General features: G+C 46.4%; 1 protein-coding gene across 5 annotated transcripts in view; it reads right to left on the reverse strand.

The window, feature by feature from the left end:
* The window catches only part of Mppe1 (metallophosphoesterase 1), a 32508-nt gene that overhangs the window by 7054 nt on the left and 1583 nt on the right, over positions 1-23871 (reverse strand). For 3 of the 5 annotated variants that reach the window (XM_042263958.2, XM_076555397.1, XM_076555398.1), the window contains exons 3-5: positions 14111-14194; positions 9459-9831; positions 5116-5224 (exon numbers count right to left, since the gene is read on the reverse strand). In XM_042263958.2, coding sequence (XP_042119892.1) covers positions 5116-5224; positions 9459-9727 — 378 coding nt within the window. In that variant the 5' untranslated portion in view covers positions 9728-9831; positions 14111-14194. Of the gene's footprint in view, positions 1-5115; positions 5225-9458; positions 9832-14110; positions 14195-15597; positions 15738-23871 lie in introns of those variants that run through there. The other 2 variants (XM_042263959.1, XM_042263957.1) reach the window with 1 other exon arrangement.

The following is a 23871-nucleotide window of genomic DNA, read 5'->3' on the forward strand; positions in this document are numbered from 1 at the left end:
GTTTTGTTTTGTTTTCTGATTTTTTTTTCTTTTGAGATAGGATTTCTCTGTATAACATTCCTGGCTATCCTGAAACTTTGCTTTGTAGACCAGGCTGGCCTTGAACTCACTGAGATCCGCCTGCCTCTGCCTCCCAAGTGCTGGAATTAAAGGCGTGCACCACCACCACCACCACCACCACCACCACCACCACCACCACCACCACCACCACTACCACCACCACCACCACCACTCCCTTGCAGTGTTAGGTTTATTAAGTGTCCACATTTTAGATTTAAGAGAAAGCATTGAGGGGAAGATTTCCAAGTGACCTGACAGCTTTATGCATGGTTTTGTAACTTTTAAAGTCACGCTGTTCAAAGATGTGATTTGTAACAAGGCTCAAAGATGAAGTTTTAAAATCAGATGTGATAAACACAAGCTAGCTTATGTATTTCCTCATCTTGAAGAATTTCCAGCATCAGGCATGGTGGCCCATGCTTGTAATTCCAACATTCCAGAGGCAGACGCAGGAGGATCACCTGTTAGTTGAAGTTTTAAGCCAACCTGGTCTATAGAGTGAGTTTCAGGCTAGACCCTGTGTCAAAAACAAAAATTAAAAAACAAAAACAAAAACAGAGATTTCCTTTTGTGAGTGAAGTTATAAGGTAGTTTATGAGGTCTACTATTCAAAAATTTCGTGATGATAGGACAGTGTTGGTGGGTGTCCAGGTTTGCTTTGGCTGTAAGAAAACACTCACCAAAAGCAACCTGGGGAGGAATGGGCTTATTTTAATTTACAGGGCACAGTCATTCACCAGGGGAAGCTGAAACAGGAACTCACAGCGGGAAGCTGGAGGCAGACACTGAAGAGAGACCACAGAGGAACAATGATTACTGGCTTGTCCCCAGGCTCAGCTACCTTCCTTAGACAACCCGGATGGCCTGCCCTGATGGGGTGGTACCTGCCCACAGCAAACTAGACATTCCTCCCTGGATTAGCAATCAAGAAAATGCTCCCAGGGCCAGTTTCTCAAGGAGGTCCCCTCTTCCCACGCGTCTCGATAGTGTGTGGCAAGTTGACAAACCTAGCCAGCACAATAGGATTCATTGCAAAGGTCAAGTGCGTCCTGAACATAAGCAAGGGTGATCCGCTCACCGCTTTAACGCTCACATTTGAGAGCTCCGAGGGATACAAGTCTTATGTCAATGTTCCCTGATTTTGTCAGTTTTAAGTGTCTGACAAAGGTTACTGTGTTGTACCCAGGGTCCCCCCAAAGACCACTGGGAGACCAAATCTGAGGCAAAAGCAAAGAGTCTTTTAACTGCCAGTTAACTTGGGCCTCTCCATCCGTCTGACGCAGCAGAGCAGGAGAGACCCTGAGGAAGCAAGGGGGCAGAGTTATTTATAGGGAGTAAAGCAAGTGGGGGTTTTGGGGTTTACAGGCTACATAGCAACAGACTCGGGATTGGTTTATGCGAGTGGCAATCATGTTAGTAACTTTTAATTGGCTAGGGTTAGTTGGGAGTTACAGTTACCATTTTGGGGCAGGCCTGGACAAGTCCCAGGCTTTGTCCTTGAGCTGCCGTGGAGGCTGGCTGGCCTAGCACCTACTGACTGTGGGGGCTGACTCCGTGGCCCAGGCTCTGTCCTTGACCCATGCACATAGCTCTAAATTGGTGAGGGGTCCCAGACAGTAAACAACTGGCTGAACCTTGAGCAGTCAGAATACGTGCAGAAAGGGGGCTACTGCAAGGACTATGTGTTTTGTTCACAGCCCTCCCAGAAACTGCTTGCTCAAGTCTCAGGGAACTGAAACTGAGGCCTGATCTCTGAGAGAAGTCTGAGCAGCCTGTTATGGCATCTGTTGGTCCTTTCAACTGAAGGGATGACTCTGTTGCTCTTGCAGAGGTCCTGGGTTTGATTCCCAGCACCCTCATAGCAGCTTAAGATGTCCTGCAGCTACAGCTCCAGAGGATCTAACACCCTCTCCTGGCCTCCAAAGGCACTGCATACACATTAAAAAGAAAGAAAGAAAAGAAATATACAATAAATACAGTGGGGTTCCCTTCACAGCTCCCCTTAATTCACCTGCCTTTCTTTTTTCATATTTATTTATTCAGTGTGTGAGTGAGAGAGAAACAGAGACAGAGACCGAGACATGCCAAGGCACACATGTAGTGGTCAGGAACAACTTCCAAGAGTCAGTTTTTTCCTTCCACCATGTATTTCAGGGGTCCATTTCCGCCCCCCTCTCTCTTTTTAAATTTTTTAAAGATTTGTTTTTTATATACATTGGGGTTTTGCCTGCATGTATGTCTGTGTGAGGATGCCAGATCCCCTGGAACTGGAGTTTACAGACATTCATGCACTGCCATGGAGGTGCTAGGAATTGAACCCGGATCCTTTGAAAGAGTGGCCAGTGCTCTTAACCTCTGAGCCATCAGCCCAGCCCTCACCTCCATTTCTATTCTGCCCCACTTCAATACTTCTCATGTGGTACTTAGAGCATTTTAACTGTCACCCCTCAAATACTTTCTTTCACGACCCCTGGAGATCATGAAGGACCCAGTTTGGGAACTGTCTTGGATCTGGACTGTTAGGAGAACAGAGCCAGGCCCAGTGGGAAATTTAAATGAACAGGGCAATCAAGTCAGCCTTCATGACATCGCCATGCCGACGCTCAGGCACCATTCAGCCCTCAGCAGAGAAGCTGCTTCTTGCAGTAGGTGGGGATTAACAGAGACCCACCACGGGACAGTGTGCAGAAAAGGGGGGGGGGCGTTGGAGGACTCAGCCCTCCCCTCAAGGCTCACCATGGAAGGAGAGATAGAAAGACGGTAAGAGGCAGGGGTGGTGGACAGATTTCAGGGGAAAGCTCTTTCCAGAGACAACGGGACACATGCGCCTTTGCACTCACAGAGACTGTGACAGTGCAAACACGACTTGCACCAACTCAAGCCAGACAAAACTCCCAGCCCCAAGGAGGGGAAGTCCCACCGCTAGCCAAGGCGTCCGTCACAATTGACAGCTGCTAAGAGAGGGAAAATCACTTTTCTTCAATGGAGGGACTGGGAATACCAACCACACTCCAGGGCAGGCCCCACGCTCAGGAGCAGTTGGCCAACACAAACTGGACTCCATGGTTTTTAGTGGCTTTTTCTTTTGTTTTTGTTTTTTGAGAGAACGTGAATTTGGGTCGGGAGGAGTTGGGAGCTGGGAAAGACTGTGATGAAAGTATAATGTATGAACTCAAAATTAAATTTAAAAATAACAAAATTTAAATATAGCATTACCTAACGAAATAAGCAGATAGAGTCCATCAATATAGTTATAAAGGTTCATTTAAAAAGATGTTTAAAGTTAGAATGACATGAAATCAGAATAAAAAACTTAAAAATCTTGAGCTATTGCTAATAATGTACAACAGCAACACAAAGCTAAACTCTTGTGTAGCTAGCTGCTTTTGCATATAGCATTTCCAGTGGTCCTCAACCCGTGAGTCTCAACCCCCTTGGCAACCTTCTATCTCCAAAAAATATTTACACTGCAATTCACAACAGTAGCAAAATTACAGTTATGAAGTAGCAACGAAAATAATTTTATGTTGGGGTCACCACAGCATGAGGAGCTGTAATCAAATGAGCAGCGTTAAAAAGGTTGAGAACCATTGGCATTTCTGTTCCCTCATGTTTAATTGGAGGTTACCTTATAAGAAACATTACAGCAGTTTAGACAATAGGTTTGTAGCTAATCCAGGACCTCTTTAAAGTTATTTTTCATTTCAGTTATGTGCTTATTTGTGTCAGAGTCATTCTTTGTACCCTGTGGTCGGCAGGCTCGGCAGTCAAGTGCCTTTACCCGCTGAGATCTCTCCAGCCCTTGAGATTTTAACAGCTTTTGGGCTGTTTCGGCAGATGTCAATGCATTTGTGACTACTTCCCAAGAAAAACCCCTTCTAAACTGCTGGAGCATGTGAAGGGGCTGGACCTGCAGATCCAAAGCGGCAGGATCTCCATAGCACAGGACAACAGGATATCCAAGTAGAGTCCCAGTGAGGGCCCAGCAGAAGCCAGAGGCCTCAAACCAGACCAAAGACTCATTGCAATGAACACTTGCAAGTAAAAAGGCATGGATTAAAGGGTACACTGTGTGACTCACTGTGTCACACTACAGCTTCCATGACGAGACTTTTTTTTTCTCGTATGTTAGTTTAGTTGTTTTTGCTTTGGGGTTTTTGTTTTCAATTTTATTTTACTTGCGGGGGAGGTTGCAGAGGGTGGATATGAAGGGAGGAGGAGATGAATGGGATTGGGATGCATGATGTGAAAGTCACAGAGAATCAAAAAAAAAAATCCCTCCTCAAAAAAAATATTAGTAGCTGAATATTTTTTAATCAACATCGAGAACACTCCTTCTCATTTGTTTTGAGAATCTCATTTGTTTTAATAAGGAGAGTACTCTGACAGCCACCTGGCAGTGGTCTCAGGCCCTGAGTGCGGGGAATCTCACACCAGGTCCCTGTGGCTCCTTCTGCAACTCTCACTCAGGAGAAAGGCGAACAGAGGACAATGGCGAGTAACTAATTCCCATGATGTACAGTGATGTGGGATAAAGTTAGGGTCTGGACTATAGCTCAGGGGCAGAGTGCCTGCCTAGCACACACTGGGTTCGACCCCCCATGCCACCAAAGGAAGAAAGGAGTATGAAGGTAAATGTGCATCTCTGCGTGTATCCTGTAATTCCAGGAAAGGGGAAGTAGCATCATCTTGCCTATTTGTACTTTTCTCCAGAAGGTAATAAGACTATGTTCCAACTATATAAGTGATGGCAACCTAACCACACATTTCCTACATAGATAAGAAAAAATTAGATGACCTAATGCAGGACCAGCATTGAGCAAAAAAACCCTGAGCATCTTCAAGATAGACTATATTTGGGGACTAGGGACCAAACTAAGGACGCCACACATGCTAAGCACCCCCTCCACTGGTGAGCAACATCCCTGGCCATAGGACCATGCATTCCCATCATCAGAATGAAGAAAAGCTCCCAGCCCCAAGCCACTAGAACTTCATGGACTGCCTGGGCTGCCAAAGTGAATCCTTGAGGCAGAATTAGAACCCAGATCCTACCTGGGCGGTGCTCCACTTCCCTTCATCAAAGATGTCCCCCAAAATGAAGACGACTTCTGGTCGCAGCAACCACAGAGCTGTCTGAAAGGCTCTCTCCATTTGCCACTCCCTTGAGAAAAAGTAAAGCATCAGTCCGTGTCTTGGGTGAAGGAAGCTACCTGGGCCTTCTCAGTCATTTAGAAGGTGAGTTAGCCTGGTGTGGCAGTGCCTATCTTTAATCCCAGCACTCGGGGAAACAGGAAAGCAGATCCCTGTGAGTTTAGGGTCAGCCTAGTCTACATAGCAAGTTCCAGACTAGCCATGGCTACATAGTGAGAGAGCCTGCTACAAAATAAGTAAGTTAATTAATTAAATAAATCGCAAAAGCAAATAAAGAGAATTAAATGATCCTGTTCTCTGTCTCCTGTGGGTCTAATCTTGATTTCCAACCCTCAGCTTTGGAACAACCAATTGGTGAGCATCTGATCGAATTTAGGGAATTTTAGGCTGCCCTTCCCCGCCCCCCCCACCAAAAAAATGCCCCGAAGCCACCAGTCCACCAAGAGAACTCCAAAGATTGAAAGGATTTAACATAGCTTGCAGAGAGGCCCGGAAGGTTTACACCATACTTGCAGCCTAAGACTCTTTCTGGTTTTTGTTTCTGTTTTTGTGGTGTTAGGCAAGCAGACTCTACAGAGCTTCAAGCTCAACTCAGGCTTCCCTTCTCAAAACAGACCTAAACCTCAGAGTTCCAGGGAAACAAAGAACAACAGTAAATCCAGTCCATCCCGGACATCGGTGATCACCCTCCAGGTGAGTTCACCGGCACCAGGAACAGCATCTAGGGTGTGCTATCTGACAGGCAATGGCTTAAGCCCAACTCCTAGGGCTGGAGAGATGGCTCAGTGATTAAGAGCACTGGCTGCTGTTCCAGAGGACCTGGGTTCAATTCCCATCACCCACATGGCAGCTCATGTCTGTAACTCCAGTTCCAGGGGTTCCTGAAGGGACTCTGGCCAACCTGGGTATAGCAGACATAGCAAACATGGCCCTGGCAGGCCTTGCTAAAAACCTTAGATCACATCACCAAGCTCATCACCAAGGTCATTCCTTTATCTGGCCACTGCCTCCTCCTGGGGCTGACTGCCAAGGTCCAGCTATCAAAGTATTGAAGTCCAGCAATCAAAAGCCCCCTCGGCTCACCTAATTAACATGCCCAATTAAAATTAAACACCTCGCCTGGGCAGTGGTGGTGCATGCCTTTAATCCCTGCACTCGGGAGGCAGAGGCAGGTAGATCTCTGTGAGTTCGAGGCCAGCCTGGTCTACAAATCGAGTTTTAGGACAACTAGGACTGTTGCACAGAGAAACCCTGTCTCGAAAAATTAGAGAGAGAGAGAAAGAGAGGGGGGGGGAGAGAATATTCCCACTCTAATTCCCAATTTCTTCCTTAGCAATGTAAAAAAAAAGCATTGCCAGCATGGTAGTGCGCTCTTGTCATCCTGGTACTGGGAGGAAGAGGCAGGAAGATCACGGGTTCAAGGCTAATGTGGACCACATAGAAAGACTGTCTCAAAAAAATTTTAATTTATTTTAAATGGAAAGAACCCTTGGGGCTGGAGAGATGGCTCAGTGGTTAAGAGCACGGGCTGCTCTTCCAGAGGACCTGGGTTCGAGAGATGGCTCAGTGGTTAAGAGCATGGGCTGCTCTTCCAGAGGACCTGGGTTCGAGAGATGGCTCAGTGGTTAAGAGCATGGGCTGCTCTTCCAGAGGACCTGGGTTCGATTCCCAGCACCCACATGGTGGCTCCCAACCATCTACAGTAGGATCTGATGCCCTCTTCTGGAAGAAAGGAGCACATGCAGATAGAGCGCTCATATACATTAAATAAATAAATAAAATCTTTTTTAAAAAAAATGGAAAGACCCACTTTCCAGGGTCCATGACAGGATTGACTTAGATGGCATTGGACAGTGACAGTACAATGCAGGCCCTCAGGAAGCGCCAGGCTCCTCGGTCAGCTCCTCCCTTCCCCTCACCAACTCCAGCTCCTGTAGGGACCTCCTAAGTAAGGATCCCCCACCTTCCCTCATCCTCCTGGCTTGCTCCAGGGTGCTTCCCCTCTAAAGAGAAACGTTGCATCCTGCCGTACGGAAATAAAAGTTCTGTTTTGTTTTTTTAATCGGAGTAGGTTTTTTTAGACCCCAAAAATTGAGTATACATCACTCCTCAGAGGTTTGTCATTCCAGAGCCAGAGGCAGCTCTGTGGGAGAAGAACATCAGCACAACCGCAGAGGAACGGGAAACTACCCGGCGGGACTGACCTTCGGAAGCCCCAGACAAAGCCTGGGCACTCTAGCCTCCCTCTGCCTGTCTAGCTCATGCCTCCATTGGCCAGAGCCCTTCATAGGAAGACCGGGCAGCCCCTCACTCTTCTTCCTTCCTCCTGCCTTTTCACCCTGGCTGGGAACGTCACACATCCTGCCCACTCTGCCAACCCCAGGTCACCCACACCTGCAGCCTTCTGAGGACACCGCCTCTTGAAAGAATGCTCCCACTTTCGAAGACAACTAAGCTGTGGGTGAGGAGAGTCACAGTTGGGTCTGTAATGTGCCCTGAGGGCTCCCATGTGCCGGGCTTGGTTGCCCATTGACGGGCTTTGGAAGTGACTGGACCCTAAGGGTTTTAACATCACCGATGCGCCAAGTCCAGAGTGGATTCACAGTATGGCGGCATTATTGGGAGGCGTGACCTAGCTGGAAGGAACAGGTCAGTGAGGACCTTGTTCTTGGCACCTTCCTGTCCCTCTTTCTGCTTTCTGTCCACAGTGAGCTGAGCAGTTCTGCTCTCTGTCTCCACCAGGACACTCTGCCTCATTCATGGCCAGGAACATGAGAGAAAAGCACTGCTGAACTGAGCGCCTGCAGCCGTTAACCAAATCAAACACTTTCTCCTTTTAACGTGTGTCCGGTATTTGTCTCAGCGAAAGAGCGCTAAGATAAGGAACAGCGGCAGGGTCACCAGTGGCCTGCTGGTAAGAGCCCCATCAATGCTCCTGTCGCAGTAGCCAGCTCCATTGTCTGCCCACTGAACGACTTTTTAAAATGTGGTCCGAGCTGAACCTGTAATCCCAACCCTTAAAAGACGGATGTGCCCCAAAGACAAGGCCAACCTGAGCTTCATAGTGAGTTTAAGGCCAGCCTGGGCTACGGAGTAAGTCTCTGTCTCAAATAGCAAACAAAAATATGAGGTCCAAACAAGGGAATATGGTTTGTTTTCTAAAGGAATGAAATCCTGGCGTGTGCTACAACATGGGTACACCCTGAAGAACATTCCGCTAAGTGAAGTAAGCTAGTCACAGAATGAAATGCCGCGTGCGTGGCTCCTCTTTGTATGTGATGTCTGCTGAAGCGAGGTTCACAGGGACAGGAAGCACAATGACGGCTTCCAGAGACAAGAGAAGAAAGTGAGGAGTTGGTGCTTCGTGGGTACAGCTGCAGTACAAGGAAAACATCTGGAGGTGGATATCAGGGACGACTGCACAGCAGTCTGAAAATCAAAAAGCCACTGTGGGCGAGGCAGCGGTGGTGCACACCTTTAATCCCAGCAGTCAGGAGGCAGAGCTAGGCGGATCTCTGTGAGTTCGAGGCCAGCCTGGTCTACAGAGCGAGATCCAGGACAGGCACCAAAGCTACACAGAGAAACCCTGTCTCGGAAAAAAAAAAAAGAAAAAGAAAAGAAAAAAAGCCACTGTGAGTCTGTGTAAAAGCAGATAGATGTTAGTATGTATTGTGTATTTTACCTCCCTTCAAAATAGAGAACAAGGAAAGCTTACTGGTGGGAAAAAAAAAAAAAACGGATGAAGCTGGAGCAGGTCAGAGTTGAAGAGGTAAGACCTTACTCATCCTCGGGAAGACAGGCACATACCTGCCTCATGCCTATGGCTACCCAGAGGAGCCAAAAACCCAATGTGCTCAGACTCACACACCACCAAGATGAAAGGGAACCCGATGCAGATCTGCACCCTCCTGCCCAGGGTCCACTCTCACATCCTGGAGCCTGTGTGGGTGCCTTCTCCACACAGCTATGAGGTTTCCGGTACTATGACCCAGTGATTGACAAGGAGGCAGGACTTAGAGTCTTGCCAAACTCCCAGAACTAGTCAGCAGCCCAGACCATGCCCTAATTACAGGGCTCTGCGTATAATACGTGCTTAATAATTAGTAGAAGAAAATTCAAAATCCCCTGTGTGACCTTAGAAGGAAATGCAGCTATCACCAGAAGCTTCCTGGCTGACCCGTGGGGTCAGGGCCATGCCTTTCTGTCTACAGAATTCCAGAAGGATTTCCCCCTTCACCTCTTACCTCCGTAATTTGTCCAGCCAGTGGCCTCGTATTTCCCCAAGCAGGTGAGTGTCAGCCAGAAACATGGCCTTCAGCACCGGCTCCTGCCTATCACCATGAGCTAGCGTCTTCACCTCAGGCCATCGGCACCGAAAGATGACTATGTAATAGATGATATATTCACAAAACAGAAGCACGGAGATGATAATGACTGTGAGTTTCAGCAGCAACGCTCTGCTCAGTGGGTGGAAGTTCTGTCTTCTCCGTCCCCATCTGATGTCCAGAGCCATGTCTCCTGCCCAGGAGTTGCTGGCAGAAGACGACCAAGTTCATCAAGAACCCACTGTAGAAGCCTGAGGAGGGTGGTGGAGACGGGCCCAGCCCTTCGTTATACCTACAAGGAAGAAGGAAAGAAAAATCCCGGAGACATGATTGGCATGTTTCCACAAAGATGTTTTGCCCTACAAATTAGTCTTCAAAGTCCAGATGTCCTTCTTTCACATGACCCCAATGTACCAGGGATTTTCTGAAGGACATTTAGAACATTTCTGTGCTCATCCTGACTCCTGGGTAACCTTGCATCCTGTATAGGAAGCAGGTTTTTGAGACATCCAAGTTGGTGAAAAGATGCCCTGAGGTATGATTTGAGCTTCATTCTAGACACTTCAGAATTCCTCAGCATGTGCTCATGATTGGGTGAGAAAGACAATGGCCTGCAGGCCACAGAGAGCCTGGGCATCAGAGAAGCCACCATAGGAAGTGAGTCCATGGACAACAGTGACCAGGGATCCCAACTGAACTAACAGAGAAAGGTAACAACAACATGTCTGTGCGGTTGGCTTTTAGACATGAACCCAGGACTGTATTGGTTTGTAGGCACAGAATCATGAACACACACAGTGCTAGAGGAGGATCAACAATTGTCTCTGTGAACTCCGGGCTTTAGGACTACTCACACCCACAGCATAGAAATCAAAGTGCCTGGCTCATTTCACAGTGCACTGAGTCATAATGCAGAGGATGAAGGACTTTGAAAACCTTATCCAGACGGGCCATGGTGGTGGTGGTGCACACCTTTAATCCCAGCACTCAGGAGGCAAAGCCAGGCAGATCTCTGTGAGTTCAAGGCCAGCCTGGTCTGCTGAGTGAGATCTGGGACAGGAACCAAAACTACACAGAGAAAATCCTGTCTGGAAAAACAAAAATAAATAAATAGATAGATAGATAAAAAAACACCTTATCCAAAGAAAAATAAAGAGAGGCCAGGTGTGGTGGTGCACACCTTTAATCCAAACATTCAGAAGGCAGAAGCAGGTAGATCTCTGTGAGTTTGAGGCCAACCTGGTCTACATAGTATGTTCCAGGCCAGCTGGGGCTACAAAGTGAAATCCTGTCTAAATACAAAAAAGAAAAAGAAAACAAGTGAGCGAATACATACTTGGAACCATTGTCCAAAGTTAACAAATGGTTGCAGAATTGAAAAATGGAGAAATGAGAAGCTTCTGCTATAATCCTTTGTGACTGTTTAAAAAAAAAAAAAAAGGATGGGGAATAAAAAGAGAAGATAAAATGGGTGACCCTGGGGACTTTCTTACTTCTGTTAGGCTTTGTTTGGGTTTTGGTGGTGAGAATTGAACTCAAAAATCTCCCACCTGCTCTATTCATCAAGCACCCAACCACAGAGCCACACCCAGGCCCCTCTTTCCTCTGTCTTCATACTTTATATTAAGCACTTGATTAAAGAGGGTATAGCAGGCATAATAAATATTAAGTACATCCTTTCCCCCAAAGAATATCTAAGGCAGTCTTGCCTGCAAAGTGGAATCAACTTCTCCTGGAACCTTTCTCAGAAAATCCACAGTATGCCAGGTGGTGGTGGCACAGGCCCTTTGATCCCAGTTCTCAGGAGACAGAGGCAGGTGGATCTCTGTGAATTTGTAGCCAGCCTGGTCTACAGAGCAAGTTCCAGGACAACCAGGGCTACACAGAGAAACTCAGTCTTGAAAAACCAAAAAAAAAAAAGAGAGAGAGAGAGAGAGAGAGAGAGAGAACCCACAGCATCGTTATCACCAGGTCGCAGGCCACAGTGGCTGCCTGCTCCTTAACTTGTTTACTGATAACCCTCCACTACTCAGTTTTCTCTACCAAACCACAAGTGCCAAGGGACCAGAATCTCCATAGACTGCCTCTCAACTAGGGACACCTTTAAGTGTCAAACAATGGCATGAATAATAATATAAACTAGGCCAGGGCATGGATGGTGCAAAAAACACAACTGTCACATCAAAAGGAATAAGAGATAGGTCATTCTAGAGCCAAATATGTGTGAGCCCAGCCCAGGAGCTCCACATAGCACACTCCAATATGGTAACAGTTTCACAGAAACACAACAAAGAAATTATAAGTCAAGACACTTTCAAATACATTGGTGGAACCTCAGGGGGTAGGTGGGTTACTAAAAAGACAGGAAACCCCAGCGGCAACATCAGGTGCAGATGTTATCTGATGACATTCTCGGATTTGGGGTTAGTGGAAATCAGGTTGTCTGTTCTTATACTCTGTCTTAGTTACTGTTCTATTGATGTGAAGAGACTCCATGACCAAGGCTACTCTTGTAAAAGAAAAAGAAAGCATTTAATTGGAGACTTGCTTATAGTTTTAGAGGATTAATCCTTGATCACCATGGAGGAAATAGACAGGCATGGTGCTAGAGCAGTAGCTGAGAGTTTAACATACTGATCAGCAGGGGAGCAGTAGCTGAGAGTTTTACATCTTGATCAGCAGGCAGCAGGCAGAGACTGGACCTGGCCTGGGCTTTTGAAACCTCGAATCCTAATCCCAATGACTCACCTCCTCCAATAAGGCCACATCTACTCCAACAAGGCCATCATCTCTGATCCTTCCCAAACAGTTCCACTAACCGGGGACCAAGCATTCAAATGTGGGGGCCGGGCCATTCTCATTCAAACCACCATATACTCCAAAGGGATCTACCTAAGAGTCACTGGGATATTAGGTCAAACATGGAGTTAGGTAAATGTCTATTTAGGGGACTAAGATAATTTGGCTCTAGGTCTGCAATATTCTAACTCTCCACAATTATTAATGAGACTTATAGGATGTTTAATGTAGGGATGGCTTTTTCCCCCCCTAGGAACTTTAACAACGTAAGCCAGGGCTGGCCTAGACAACAGGATGAGCAACCACCCTGCTCCCACCTCCTCCCTGTAAAGCCAGTGCTGAGCCGATGCCAACACAGAGAAAGTAGCAGTCTCCATCTGGACATCCCTCTGGCCTGTTTCAGACTCAAGACCAAGGATGCTGATGTAACAGCACCTGTGTGGCCTTGCTGTGGAGTCCCACCTGGCTGACACTCATCAAAAGCTTTCCTTCCGGTGTTTCCCAAGATGATGAAATTCCAGAATGGTAACTAGATCTCTGCTCTCCTACACACACTTCCTCTCACCAGAGAACCCTGTTTGAGCAGTTGTGACTCAGGAGCTAATGGGTGTGACCAAGCAAGGAGGAAGAAGGCTGGAGCGCTGGAGGGCAGGCTTCAGGCACAAAGGTGCAGACCTCGAACTTCCCGGCACCAAAATCAGGGCAAAGGCTCAGACACAGCTCAGCCAATCCTGTGAGTCCACTCAGCAGGCCCCACCCCCTCTGCTCCAAGAACTAACCATGGAAGCCATCAATGCGGAGGGACACGCAACACAGCAAAGGAGAAAACTCACTCTATCCCTGCCGTCAAATGTCGACCTTCTTTCAGCAGAGGAAAAACAAAAACAATAGCATCGGACTCCGCAGACCCATCCGATGAGAGGAGGCTTAGAAGCAAGGGAAGAAGGACGGACAGAGAGAAAGAAGACAAAAAAGGACTAGAGAACAAGCAAGCATGCTAGTGCTGTTCCATAGTCTCCTGAGAAAAACCTCAGTACCATGTCAATCAGCTCTCCAATATAATGTCATCTTTGGGGGGAGGTGGTTAGAGCTAGGGCTGGTGACATGGCGCTGTAATTCTAGCACTGCGGAGGCTGAGGCAGAAGGATTATTCCAAGGCCAGCCTGGACTATACAGTGAAGCCAAGCAGGGATTCCATCCTAAGCGTAGAGGATATGCAGGGTGTGTGTGTGTGTGTGTGTGTGTGTGTGTGTGTGTGTGTGTGTGTGTGTGTGTGTGTGTAGTATATATCCTCCCTCCCTCTCTCCCTTGCAAAATTACCTGATACTAAGGACTTAAAAACAAAACAACAATCACAGCAACAAGTGAAGAGTTAGAAGTTACTCGTGCTTGGCTTTGACTGAAAGGTTTAAAGGTTGTTAAGTAGGTACACAGAATGACTTTTCATCCATCCCATATGGAACTCTGCAGAGGAAAACCCAGGCTCACTCAGCCTTAGGAGGGAGTAATGGCGTTCCTCCCTTGAGGCTCTTTGGGGGAAGTTTTCAGAGAGAAACAAGCAGAAAACTGAAGTAACTTCTTGGTTGCTCCACTCAGGCGATCCAAGCCTGTGGGAAGTCATCACTCTAACTAAAAAGATCTGAGGATTTGGATTTAAACCGAGAGAGAGAGAGAGAGAGAGAGAGAGAGAGAGAGAGAGAGAGAGAGACAGAGAGAGACTCTTTGTGAGCCCCGCTTGCCCTGTTTTTCCCGAGAGCCAATAAACCCCTCACCTTCTATAGACCGCTGCTCCTAGGCTGAGTTGGGTACCAAGGCCCCAAGTTGGCATCTGCATTCCAAAATCAGACCACAGTCATCTGAAATAAAACAGAAAATGTGTTTTGATGCTGAACTAAATTTTATTTAGTGAACTATCAACAAGTTACCTGACTGTGAAAATAACAAGAAAGCGGAAATATTTTTTATTAATGACTGGCATTATGGATTCCAAGACCTGTTTTTTTTTTCCTAGGGCTAGGAATATAGTTCAATGGAGAATACTTTTGATTCCCCACACCACAATCAACTTGTCTTAGTTTGCTTTCTATATAAACACCATAACCATAAGCAACTTCGGGGGGAACAGGCTTATTTGGTTTACATTCCCTGGGTTATTGTCCATTGAGGGAAAACAAGACAAGAACTCCAGGCAACCTGGAGGCAACCGAAGCAGAGACCATGGAGGAATGCTGACTTTCTCACCCTGGCTTGTTCACTTTCTGCCCAGGGGTGCCTCAATGGGCCCTCCCACATCAATCATTAGCCAAGAAAATGCCCCACAAACTTTCCTGCAGACCAATCTGATGGGGGCAATTTCTCCTCCGAGATTTCCTCCTCCCAAATACGTCTAGGTTTGTACCAGGCTGACAAAAAACCACTCACCACACACAGGGTTTGTTTTGTTTTGTTTGAATAATGGTATAAAAATGCTTATATAAAACAAATAGAGGTATTGTTATATAAAACAAATAGAGGTATTGTTCTATGCTACCCAACACGCACGAATCGTCACAATCTACAACTGAAAGCAAAAGATTTTTTCTTCCCTGACTGATTCGTAATTTCAAAACTATCATTAAATATTAAAAACTTCCTCCAAAACAACACAAAAAGTAATACTTAAATGCACCTCTCCTGACTGCTTATAATCTTAACTATATTATTAACACAATTTCATCAATCGCTATTTACTTGTGAATATTTACATCTTAAGTAATCTTTTAAAATGATGATTTGCTTTGTTGTTTTGTTTTGTTTTTCAGTCTGGGGAGTAGCTGAGATAGCCCTACAAGAAGACAGCTTTCTCGGTGAATAATGTTTCCAGAAAGCTGTTTTTTTTTTTTTTCTTCAGATTTAACTTGCTGTAGTACAAGGACCATGAAGTTTCAAACATTTAATAAGAAACGGCAGTTGACCTTGAAGTATAAATGTGGCGGGCGGCAGGACCCACTCTTTCACCTTACTTTACCCCTGAGTTCTGCAGGGCGCAAAGCCATGAAAGCAAAGCCACGGGGAAGACCCTGGATCCTAGGACCCTCCCTGGGACCTCGGTCGCAGCCCTGGGGGACCCTGCTGGCGCTGCAGCCCCAGCGTTGGGCAGTGGAGTCCAGATGTCAATCATCTCAGAAACCCGGAGCTCTCCAATGCCGGCGCCCAGATTGTGGAACGCCGGCTGCGGGAGGCCTCAGAAGAGCCGAGGGAGATAAAGATGGAAACCTACGCGGAGCTGCGGCGGCCTCAGCTCTCCGGTGCCATCCTCCGGGGCCCGGCTGCGCCCTTCCTCCAGCCGGGGGATGGCGGCGCCTCCGGGAAGTCGCTGCACAGGGCGGCGGCAGGAAGAACGCGCCAGACGCTGGTGGTGATGCACGAATGGAGGATGGACCCGTTGGGGACCCAGCCGCTCGCCCGGAGACCTCGAGGCCTGCGCGCTGCACAGTGGTTGCGGTGGAGCCGGCCACCCCACGCCCTGCGGTCAAAGTCCCAGTCGGTGGCACCGTCTCGGGAATCAACGCAGGAAGCCGCCAGAGTCCTTCCGGCCGCCCGTCTGGAGCGATTGTTTCTTCGGTCTTCTGTCATCTCCCAAGCCCCGCAAGGGCCTTTTGGAAAAATATTCAAGTGTAAAATACTCATGTGTATATGAGCCGGCCAAAGGTTTGTTGTGGGGTCTCATTTCTTTTCAGCGACAAGAATACTAGCTTGTTCAACTTTGGGTACTCGCACATCCACTATTTTAAATAATTCTTAGGTTAAGCCTGTAAAACAGCACCAGGGTCACTTAACCTATGCTTTCGAAACTATGAGCTGGCTTCCAGTTCTGCAAATCTGAGTGTGGTTTGTAGAATAAGCCACAGAGTGACAAACCAGAACAACGTCTGGGGTGCCTTAAGCATGCAGTAAATGCTCGCTATTTACTAAAAAAGACTATAAGCCTATAGTCATTTCGACTCTATCCGGGTGAGCAACTTTTTTTTTTTTTTTTGGACAGGGTTTCTCCGTGTAGTTTAGGTGCCTGTCCTGAATCTTGCACTGTAGAGCAGGCTGGCCTCGATCCACCTGTCTCTGCCTCGCAAGTGCACCACCACCACCACCACCACCACCACCACCACCACCACCACCACCACCACCACCACCACCGGGCCCAGATGAGCAACTCTTAACATGCCAAAGTAAGGCATTTCCATACTGATGTAATGCCATGGAGGTCGGGGGTGGGGTAGGAGGACTAAATCAGTCAACAAAGAGTTTAAGAAATAACGGAGCCAAAAGAGCATGCTGGGTAGATAACACACCAGGAAGCCATCAGCCAGAGCCAGAAAGCCGAGCTCCTGAAGACTATAAACAATCTTGACTCAAAAGTAGCTGTGGGCCGGGCGGTGGTGGCGCACGCCTTTAATCTCAGCACTCAGGAGGCAGAGCCAGGCGGATCTCTGTGAGTTCGAGGCCAGCCTGGTCTACCAAGAGAGTTCCAGGAATGGCGCAAAGATACACAAAGAAACCCTGTCTCGAAAAACCAAAAAAAAAAAAAAAAAAAAAAAAAAAGTAGCTGTGGCGGCACTGGGCCCGGTGGAACACTCTAAAAGTCCCAGCTCTCAGGGAGGCTGAGGCAGGAGATCCCTCAGCACCAACCTGAGTCATATAGCACCCCTGTCTCAAAAAGGTTTTTCCTTAATTTAAATAAAAATGTTAAATAGCTGGGGCGGGGCGGGGCGGGGCGGGGTGTGTGTCAGAGGTAGAGCAGTCTAAGAAGACTGGAGATACAAGTTAGCAAAATGCAGTCTGTGGGCCTTGTTTGATGGTTCGATCTGATACAAAGAACTCTATTACATTTATCCCCCCCCCCCCCCCAGTGCACCTGGGCACACCAGTGCTCACTATTGGTGCAAAAGGGATCAGAGGACACCTTACCAGTGGGTCCCTTCTTCCACCACGTGGTGACCAGGGATCAAACTTCGGGCATCACACTTGGCTACAAGTGCCTTTATCCACAGAGCAATCTCCAGGTCCCCAATCAACCTTTTTTTTTTTTCTTTTTTTAAAAGACATTTGTGAACACATTGGGAAATATAATATAGGCTGGATGTTAAATGACATTGGAGAAATACTAATTAATAAGCAATTAATTGTTATTAATTATCTTGCTAGATAATGCTTTTTTTTTATCATGGGTTTTATTTTGTTTTTGTTTTTGAGACAATGCCTTGCTTTTTCCAGGCTGGCTTTGAACTGACAATCCTCAGCCTCAGGAAGGGTAGAATCACAGGTGTGTACCACTGTCCTCCGTTTTCAGTCAGGTTTACCTAAGGTCCCTATCAGAGTACTTACATGCAAATGGTAGAATTTCTGAGGGTTGGTTTCACAGCAGATTTTAGAATTTGTCTTTAGGGGAGAAAGTTAGAGAAGTAGACACACAGATGTCACACTTCACACTGAAGCAAGAAGGCTGGGTGGACATTGTGTAGCAGAATCAAGACCCCAAAAAGATGCCGATTCCAGATTCTATGGATTTGCTACCCTTCATGGCAAAGAGACCAGTAAGATGGTCAAGAGGAAGCCTGGGGGATGTGGAAATCATTTGTATTAGCTAAGTGGACACAATCTCATCCTTTGGGGCCAATCACGAGCCAAGAACCATCTCCAGCCCTATGTGTGTGGGGTGGGGGGCAGAAGGCGGGCAGAACATCACCAGTGGAAGGAGGGAAGGGAGGTTTGGACTGACCATATTTACTGAAGATGGAAGTAAAAGCTGTATCTAAGTTTCCGTCTAAAACTGGGTCCTTTTTCTCCTTGCAATTATGGAACCAGTAACAAGACCCAGCCCCAACTGCAAAGGACACTCTTTACTCTTGGCCAAGAATAAGGGAAAGGGTCTAGGGAGATGCTCAGTGGATAGCACTACTTGCGTGCAAGCATGAAGTAAGTTCAAATCCCCGACACAGCAGAAAAAGCCAGGGATGGCTGTTGGTACTTATAACCCCAGGACGGGGGGGGGGGGGGGGGGGGGGGGAGGATAGGCAGATCACAATAGCTCTCTGGCAAGCTGAAATGAGAAGGTCCTGCCTGAGGAAGAGATACTGCCCAAAAGAACAAGGAGAGTGATAAAGACACTGGACGTCTTGCTCTGGCTTCTGAATGCACATGCATCTGCACACTCCTCTACATGCACCACACACAACAGAGCAAGAAAAGTGGGCTGTATTGTGGCTGTGCACACCTGTAATCCCAGCTCTTGGGAGGTGGCGGCAGGAGGATCAGGAATTCAGGGTCATCTGTGTTAGCTATGACCATGCCATCGGGCAAAGCACCTCCATTTTGATTAAAAAACGACAGCTGAGGAAATTTGGTTCTCTGAAGTAAAGGAACTTGTTTCTCTATTATCGATTTCCCCACCCTGCAGACCTCCAGGAATGGCCACCACAAAAGATGTTTATCTGTCACCTGACAGTCTTTAACTGCCACTCACTGGCTACCACTAGCAACGGCAGACCAAAATAGGAAACGTTTCTATCTCCTTCCCTCCTTTAAAACCTGTAAGAAGGGCTGGAGAGATGGCTCCGGGGTTCAATTTCCAGCACCCACATGGCAGCTCACAACTGTCTATAACTCCAGTTCTAGATCATCCTACACCCTCACATATAAAATAAATAAATCATAAAAAAAAAAAAACAGTAAGAAGGGACGGACGGACGGGGACACACACACCCCGTGCCCAAACTCTCCTCAGAGTCCCACCATGCTGCTGTCTGCCTGTCTATGGAGAACAGGAGTGGGAAGCAGGCTGATAAGTCAACTTCCGAAGCCCCACACACGGGCAGGTTACAATAGAAAGGAAGACCAACTCCGGGGTGGAATAGGCTAATGGTGGGAAGGAACATTCGTATCTTATCTTTTCTGAGAATGGGCTGAGATACCTTTCTGGGACTCATCACACGTCTGCAGTTTTCTCAAGCTACTGTAATGACAGTTGTCAACCTCCATGACACTGGCGGGGATGTCATTTAGCATACCGATGGAAATACGATAACATCAGAGGTGACCTGATGTCACTCTGGCAACTGGCCCAACTGGTCTCTGTCAACCACCAGAGGAGAGACTTCAGGTCTTCCTACATCATGGCATCAAATGCGGGCAAGTCTAGGGTGAGGTATGAATTTGGCCAGTGAAGATTAGGGCAGGGTAAGAACCGGAGGGTTGGAATGAGATGCACCCCACGGGCTCACATATTTGAATACTTAGTTCCCAGCTGGTGCTGCTGTTTTTGAAGGTCACGGAACTTTTAGGAGGTGGAGCCTTGATGGAGGACATATATCACTAGGGGAGGGTTTGGAGGTGTAGTTGTTTTTACTGTTTTTTGGGGGGCCCACCACCCAGTTCCCAAATAAATTCTCATACAGAGGTTTATTCTTAATTATAAATGTCCAGCCTTAGCTTGGCTTAGTTTCTAGCCAGCTTTTCTTAAATTATCCCCTCTACATTTTGCCTCTGGGCTTTTCCCATTCTCTTACTTGCGTAAATCTAATTTTTACTCTGTGGCTTACTGTGTAGCTGGGTGTCTGGCCTCTGGAGTCCTTCTTCCTCTCTTGTTCCTAGCTCCCCTTCTCCCAGTTTTCTCCATATACATACATACATATATGTGTGTGTGTGTGTGTGTGTGTGTGTGTGTGTGTATCTTCCTGCCAGCCCCGCCTATCCTTTCTCCTGCCTTGCTATTGGCTGTTCAGTTCTTTATTAGACCATCAGGTGTTTTAGACAGGCACAGTAACACAGCTTCACAGAGTTAAACAAATGCAACATAAACAAAAGTAACACACCTTAAAATAATATTTACTACAGGAGGTTTTATAAGCCTGTCTCCACTTCCTGTTTTCTCTCTGTGTTTCCTATATGCTGATAAGATGTGATCACTCTGCTTCCTGACTGCCCGGCCAGCCTCATGACCCTGCTGCCATGCCTTCCCCACCATGATGGGCGGGACCCATAAGCCCCTCCCTGTGCCCCCCCCCCAAATTCTCCCCTAAGTTCCTTTTAGTCAGAGTCTTCTATCACAGCAACAGAAAAGTAACTAATACAGGCTGAGAGACTCAGAGTGCAAGCTATATTGTTTCAAGTCATTGCATTGGCAGTTGTGCTAGTTGGCTTTCTGCTACTGTGATTAAAAACCAAAAACACAACCAAGGCAATTTATGGAAGCAAAGGTTTATTCTGGTCATGATTCAAGAGGGCTGAGAGTCCAATACGGTGGGCAGGAATGGCTGAGGAGGAGGAAGCTGAGAGATCATATCCTCAACAGCAAGCAAGAAACAGAGAGAACAGGAAGTAGAATGAGCACTCAAGCCCGCCCCTAGTGACACACTTCCTCCAGCAAGACCTCACTTCCTAAACAATGTGCCAACTGGGAACAGAGGCCTAGAGGGGACATTTCTCATTCAAACTGCTGGTTTTAAATGCGGCGCTTTTACTCTGCGAGGAAAAGTCATGAGGCACAACAAAACCCATTGTCAGAGCAGAGTTTTATTAGAAGGGAGAGGGGCGGGACAGAAGAGAGCATGGCCAGGCCTGTTGGAAAGACACTGAGGAGGAGGGAGAGATGGGGGAGGAAGAGGAGAGAGCAGAAGAGAGGGGAGGAGCCTGTGACCGGCTTTTTAAGGATTCCCCTGCACGTGCACATGTGGACTTACGGAGCTGCACCACGCATGTGCACAGGACATAAGACCCCTTACTTGGCTACTGAACTGCGCATGTGCGGTCATATAGCTGGAGGAGTGGCCGGAATCCTAACACAAACCACCGCAGTAAAAGAAGATGGGTACAGCCAGGCAGTGATGGCAAACGCCTTTAATCCCAGCACTCACAAGGCAGAGGCAGGCAGATCTCTGTGAGTTCAAGACCAGCCTGGTCTACAAAGCGAGTTCCAGGAAAGGCACAAAGCTACACAGAGAAATCCTGTCTAGAAGAAGAAGAGAAGATGGGTACAAGCATTTGCTGTATTTCTACCTTCACATATGTTTAAGGTGTTCTATTTTGTTTGTAATAACCTAAGAAATATGCTTCTTGTTGTTGTTTGTTTTTCAAGGCAGGGTTTCTTTGTATATGTAGCCTTGGCTGTCCTAAACCTCGCTCTGTAGACCAGGCTGGTCTCAAACTCACAGAGATCTGCCTGCCTCTGCCTCTTGAGTGCTGGGATTAAAACTGTGCAGAAGAAATACATTTGTCAAAATATTTCATTCTTACCTAAAGTGTAGGCCCACCTAGCATAGGGTATGATACATTTAACTTGAAAGGGAATTTTATGTCATGATACTTTTGTAAAAGAAACCTTAAGTAATAAAGTAACATTTATTTTCAAAGTTGCAAACATTAAAAAACAGAGTGCATGCTCTGTTGAAGATAGCTTGTCTAGGTCAGTTTCTTTCAAAAATCTTCATACTATACCTCCAAGAATGCTAACAGGAGGCTGGAGAGGCGGCTTAGTGGTTCAGAGCACTTATTCTTGCAAATGATCCAGGATCAAATCCCAACACCCTCAAAAGCAGCTGGGACTCCAGTTCCAGGGAATCCAGTGCCCTCTTCTGGCTTCTGTGGCCATATACATACATGCAAGCAAGATACCCATATACATAATAAAAATTAAAAATTAATTTTAAAAAAAGCAGGGGCTTGGGGATTTAGCTCAGTGGTAGAGTGCTTGCCTAGCAAGCACAAGGCCCTGGGTTCAATCCTCAGCCCCAGAAAAAAAAAAAAAAAAAAAAAAAAAGCGTATGACGGTGAGAAGGCGTAATCCCCAAAGTCACATGTAGGAACAATTGACTCTAATCAGTGGTTGTGACCCCTCTGGGGGGAGTTGAATGATCCTTTCACAAGGGTGGCCTAAAACCATTGGAAAACACAAATATTTACATTATAATATTGTTAATTTATAACAGTAGCAAAATTACACTTATGAAGTAGCACCAAAAATAATTTTATGGTTGGAGGATCACCTCTACATGAGGAACTGTATTAAAAAGTCACAGAAAAGTTGAGACCCATTCATTACTCAAGTAAATACATAATTGTAAATAATAATAGTGATAATAGTCAATTCTTAAAATACTGCCAACATTTACAAACATACCCTTCCTACCGACATATACAAATGTAAAGAAACAGATTAGACAAGTAAATAAAATGTACAGGAATTTTTAAAGAGAATTATCTCCATACTTCAGCTAGAGCTCTCTTGGTAGAGTACTTGTCCAGCATCCACCCTGGATTCGACCCCCAGCATCACATAAAGCCAGTTGTGTTTACTGGAAGGCTACAATCCAGCACTTCCGTAATCCCAAAAGATGGAGGCAGGAGGGTCAGAAATTCCAGGCCATTCTCAGCTACATAGTAAACTCAAGGCCAGCCTGGGTACCCCTGTAAAAATAATTTTTAAAAGTTTTTAGTCTACCAAACTATGCAAAGGCAGAATAGTTTAAATGGTTCCCAGGGGCTGAGAGCACACCTCAATTGTTAATGGACTAGACATTGTTAATGTAATTCTTTTTTTTTTTTTTTTTTTTTTTTTTTTTTTGGTTTTTCAAGACAGGGTTTCTCTGTGTAGCTTTGTGCCTTTCCTGGAACTCACTTTGCAGACCAGGCTGTTCTCAAACTCACAGAGATCCACCTGGCTCTGCCTCCTGAGTGCTGGGATTAAAGGCGTGTGCCACCACCGCCTGGCTGTAATTCTTGACTGTATATATTGTATATACTTATTGATACAGTTTTTCTTGTATTAGTTATAAGCTTTTTTATTTTAGACAAAAAAAGGGAAAATGTGGTGATATTGTGTTCCCCAATATATTGTGCACCCTAATAAATTTTTCAGAGAACAGAACAGCCACTAGATTAAACATAGGTTTAGGCAGTGGTAGACATGCCTTTAATCCTAGCATTCTGGAGGCAGAGATCCGTCTGGATCTCTGTGAGTTCAAAGCCACACTGAAATAGCCAGGCATGGTGACACACGCCTTTAATCCCAGGAAGTGATGGCAGAAAGCAGAAAGGTATATAAGGCATGAGGACCAGGAACTAGAGTCCTTTTCAGCTTTGAGGCTTTTAGCAGTGGTTCAGCTGAGATCCATTCAGATGAGGATTCAGCGGCTTCCAGTCTCAGGAAACGAGATCAGCTGAGAAATTGGCAAGGTGAAGTTGGATATGGCTTGTTCTGCTTCTCTGATCTTTCAGCGTTCACCCCAATACCTGGCTCCGGGTTTGTTTTTTTATTAATAAGAGCTTTTAAGATTCATGCTACACTCAATGGTAGAGCATTATTAACCTAGCATGTTCCAGACCTCAGGTCTCATCCCCTGCAACACACACACACACACACACACACACACACACACACACACTATACATTTTGTAGAGTAGCCAATATTTTCAACAGGGGAGTTGGCTTAGTTGGTACAGCGTCTGATTTCCAAGCATGAGAACCTGAATTTAAACCCCTCAACCCACATCAAAAAGCTCA

This window comes from Peromyscus maniculatus, chromosome 19 (assembly GCF_049852395.1).
Source record: "Peromyscus maniculatus bairdii isolate BWxNUB_F1_BW_parent chromosome 19, HU_Pman_BW_mat_3.1, whole genome shotgun sequence".
Taxonomy (NCBI): domain Eukaryota; kingdom Metazoa; phylum Chordata; class Mammalia; order Rodentia; family Cricetidae; genus Peromyscus; species Peromyscus maniculatus.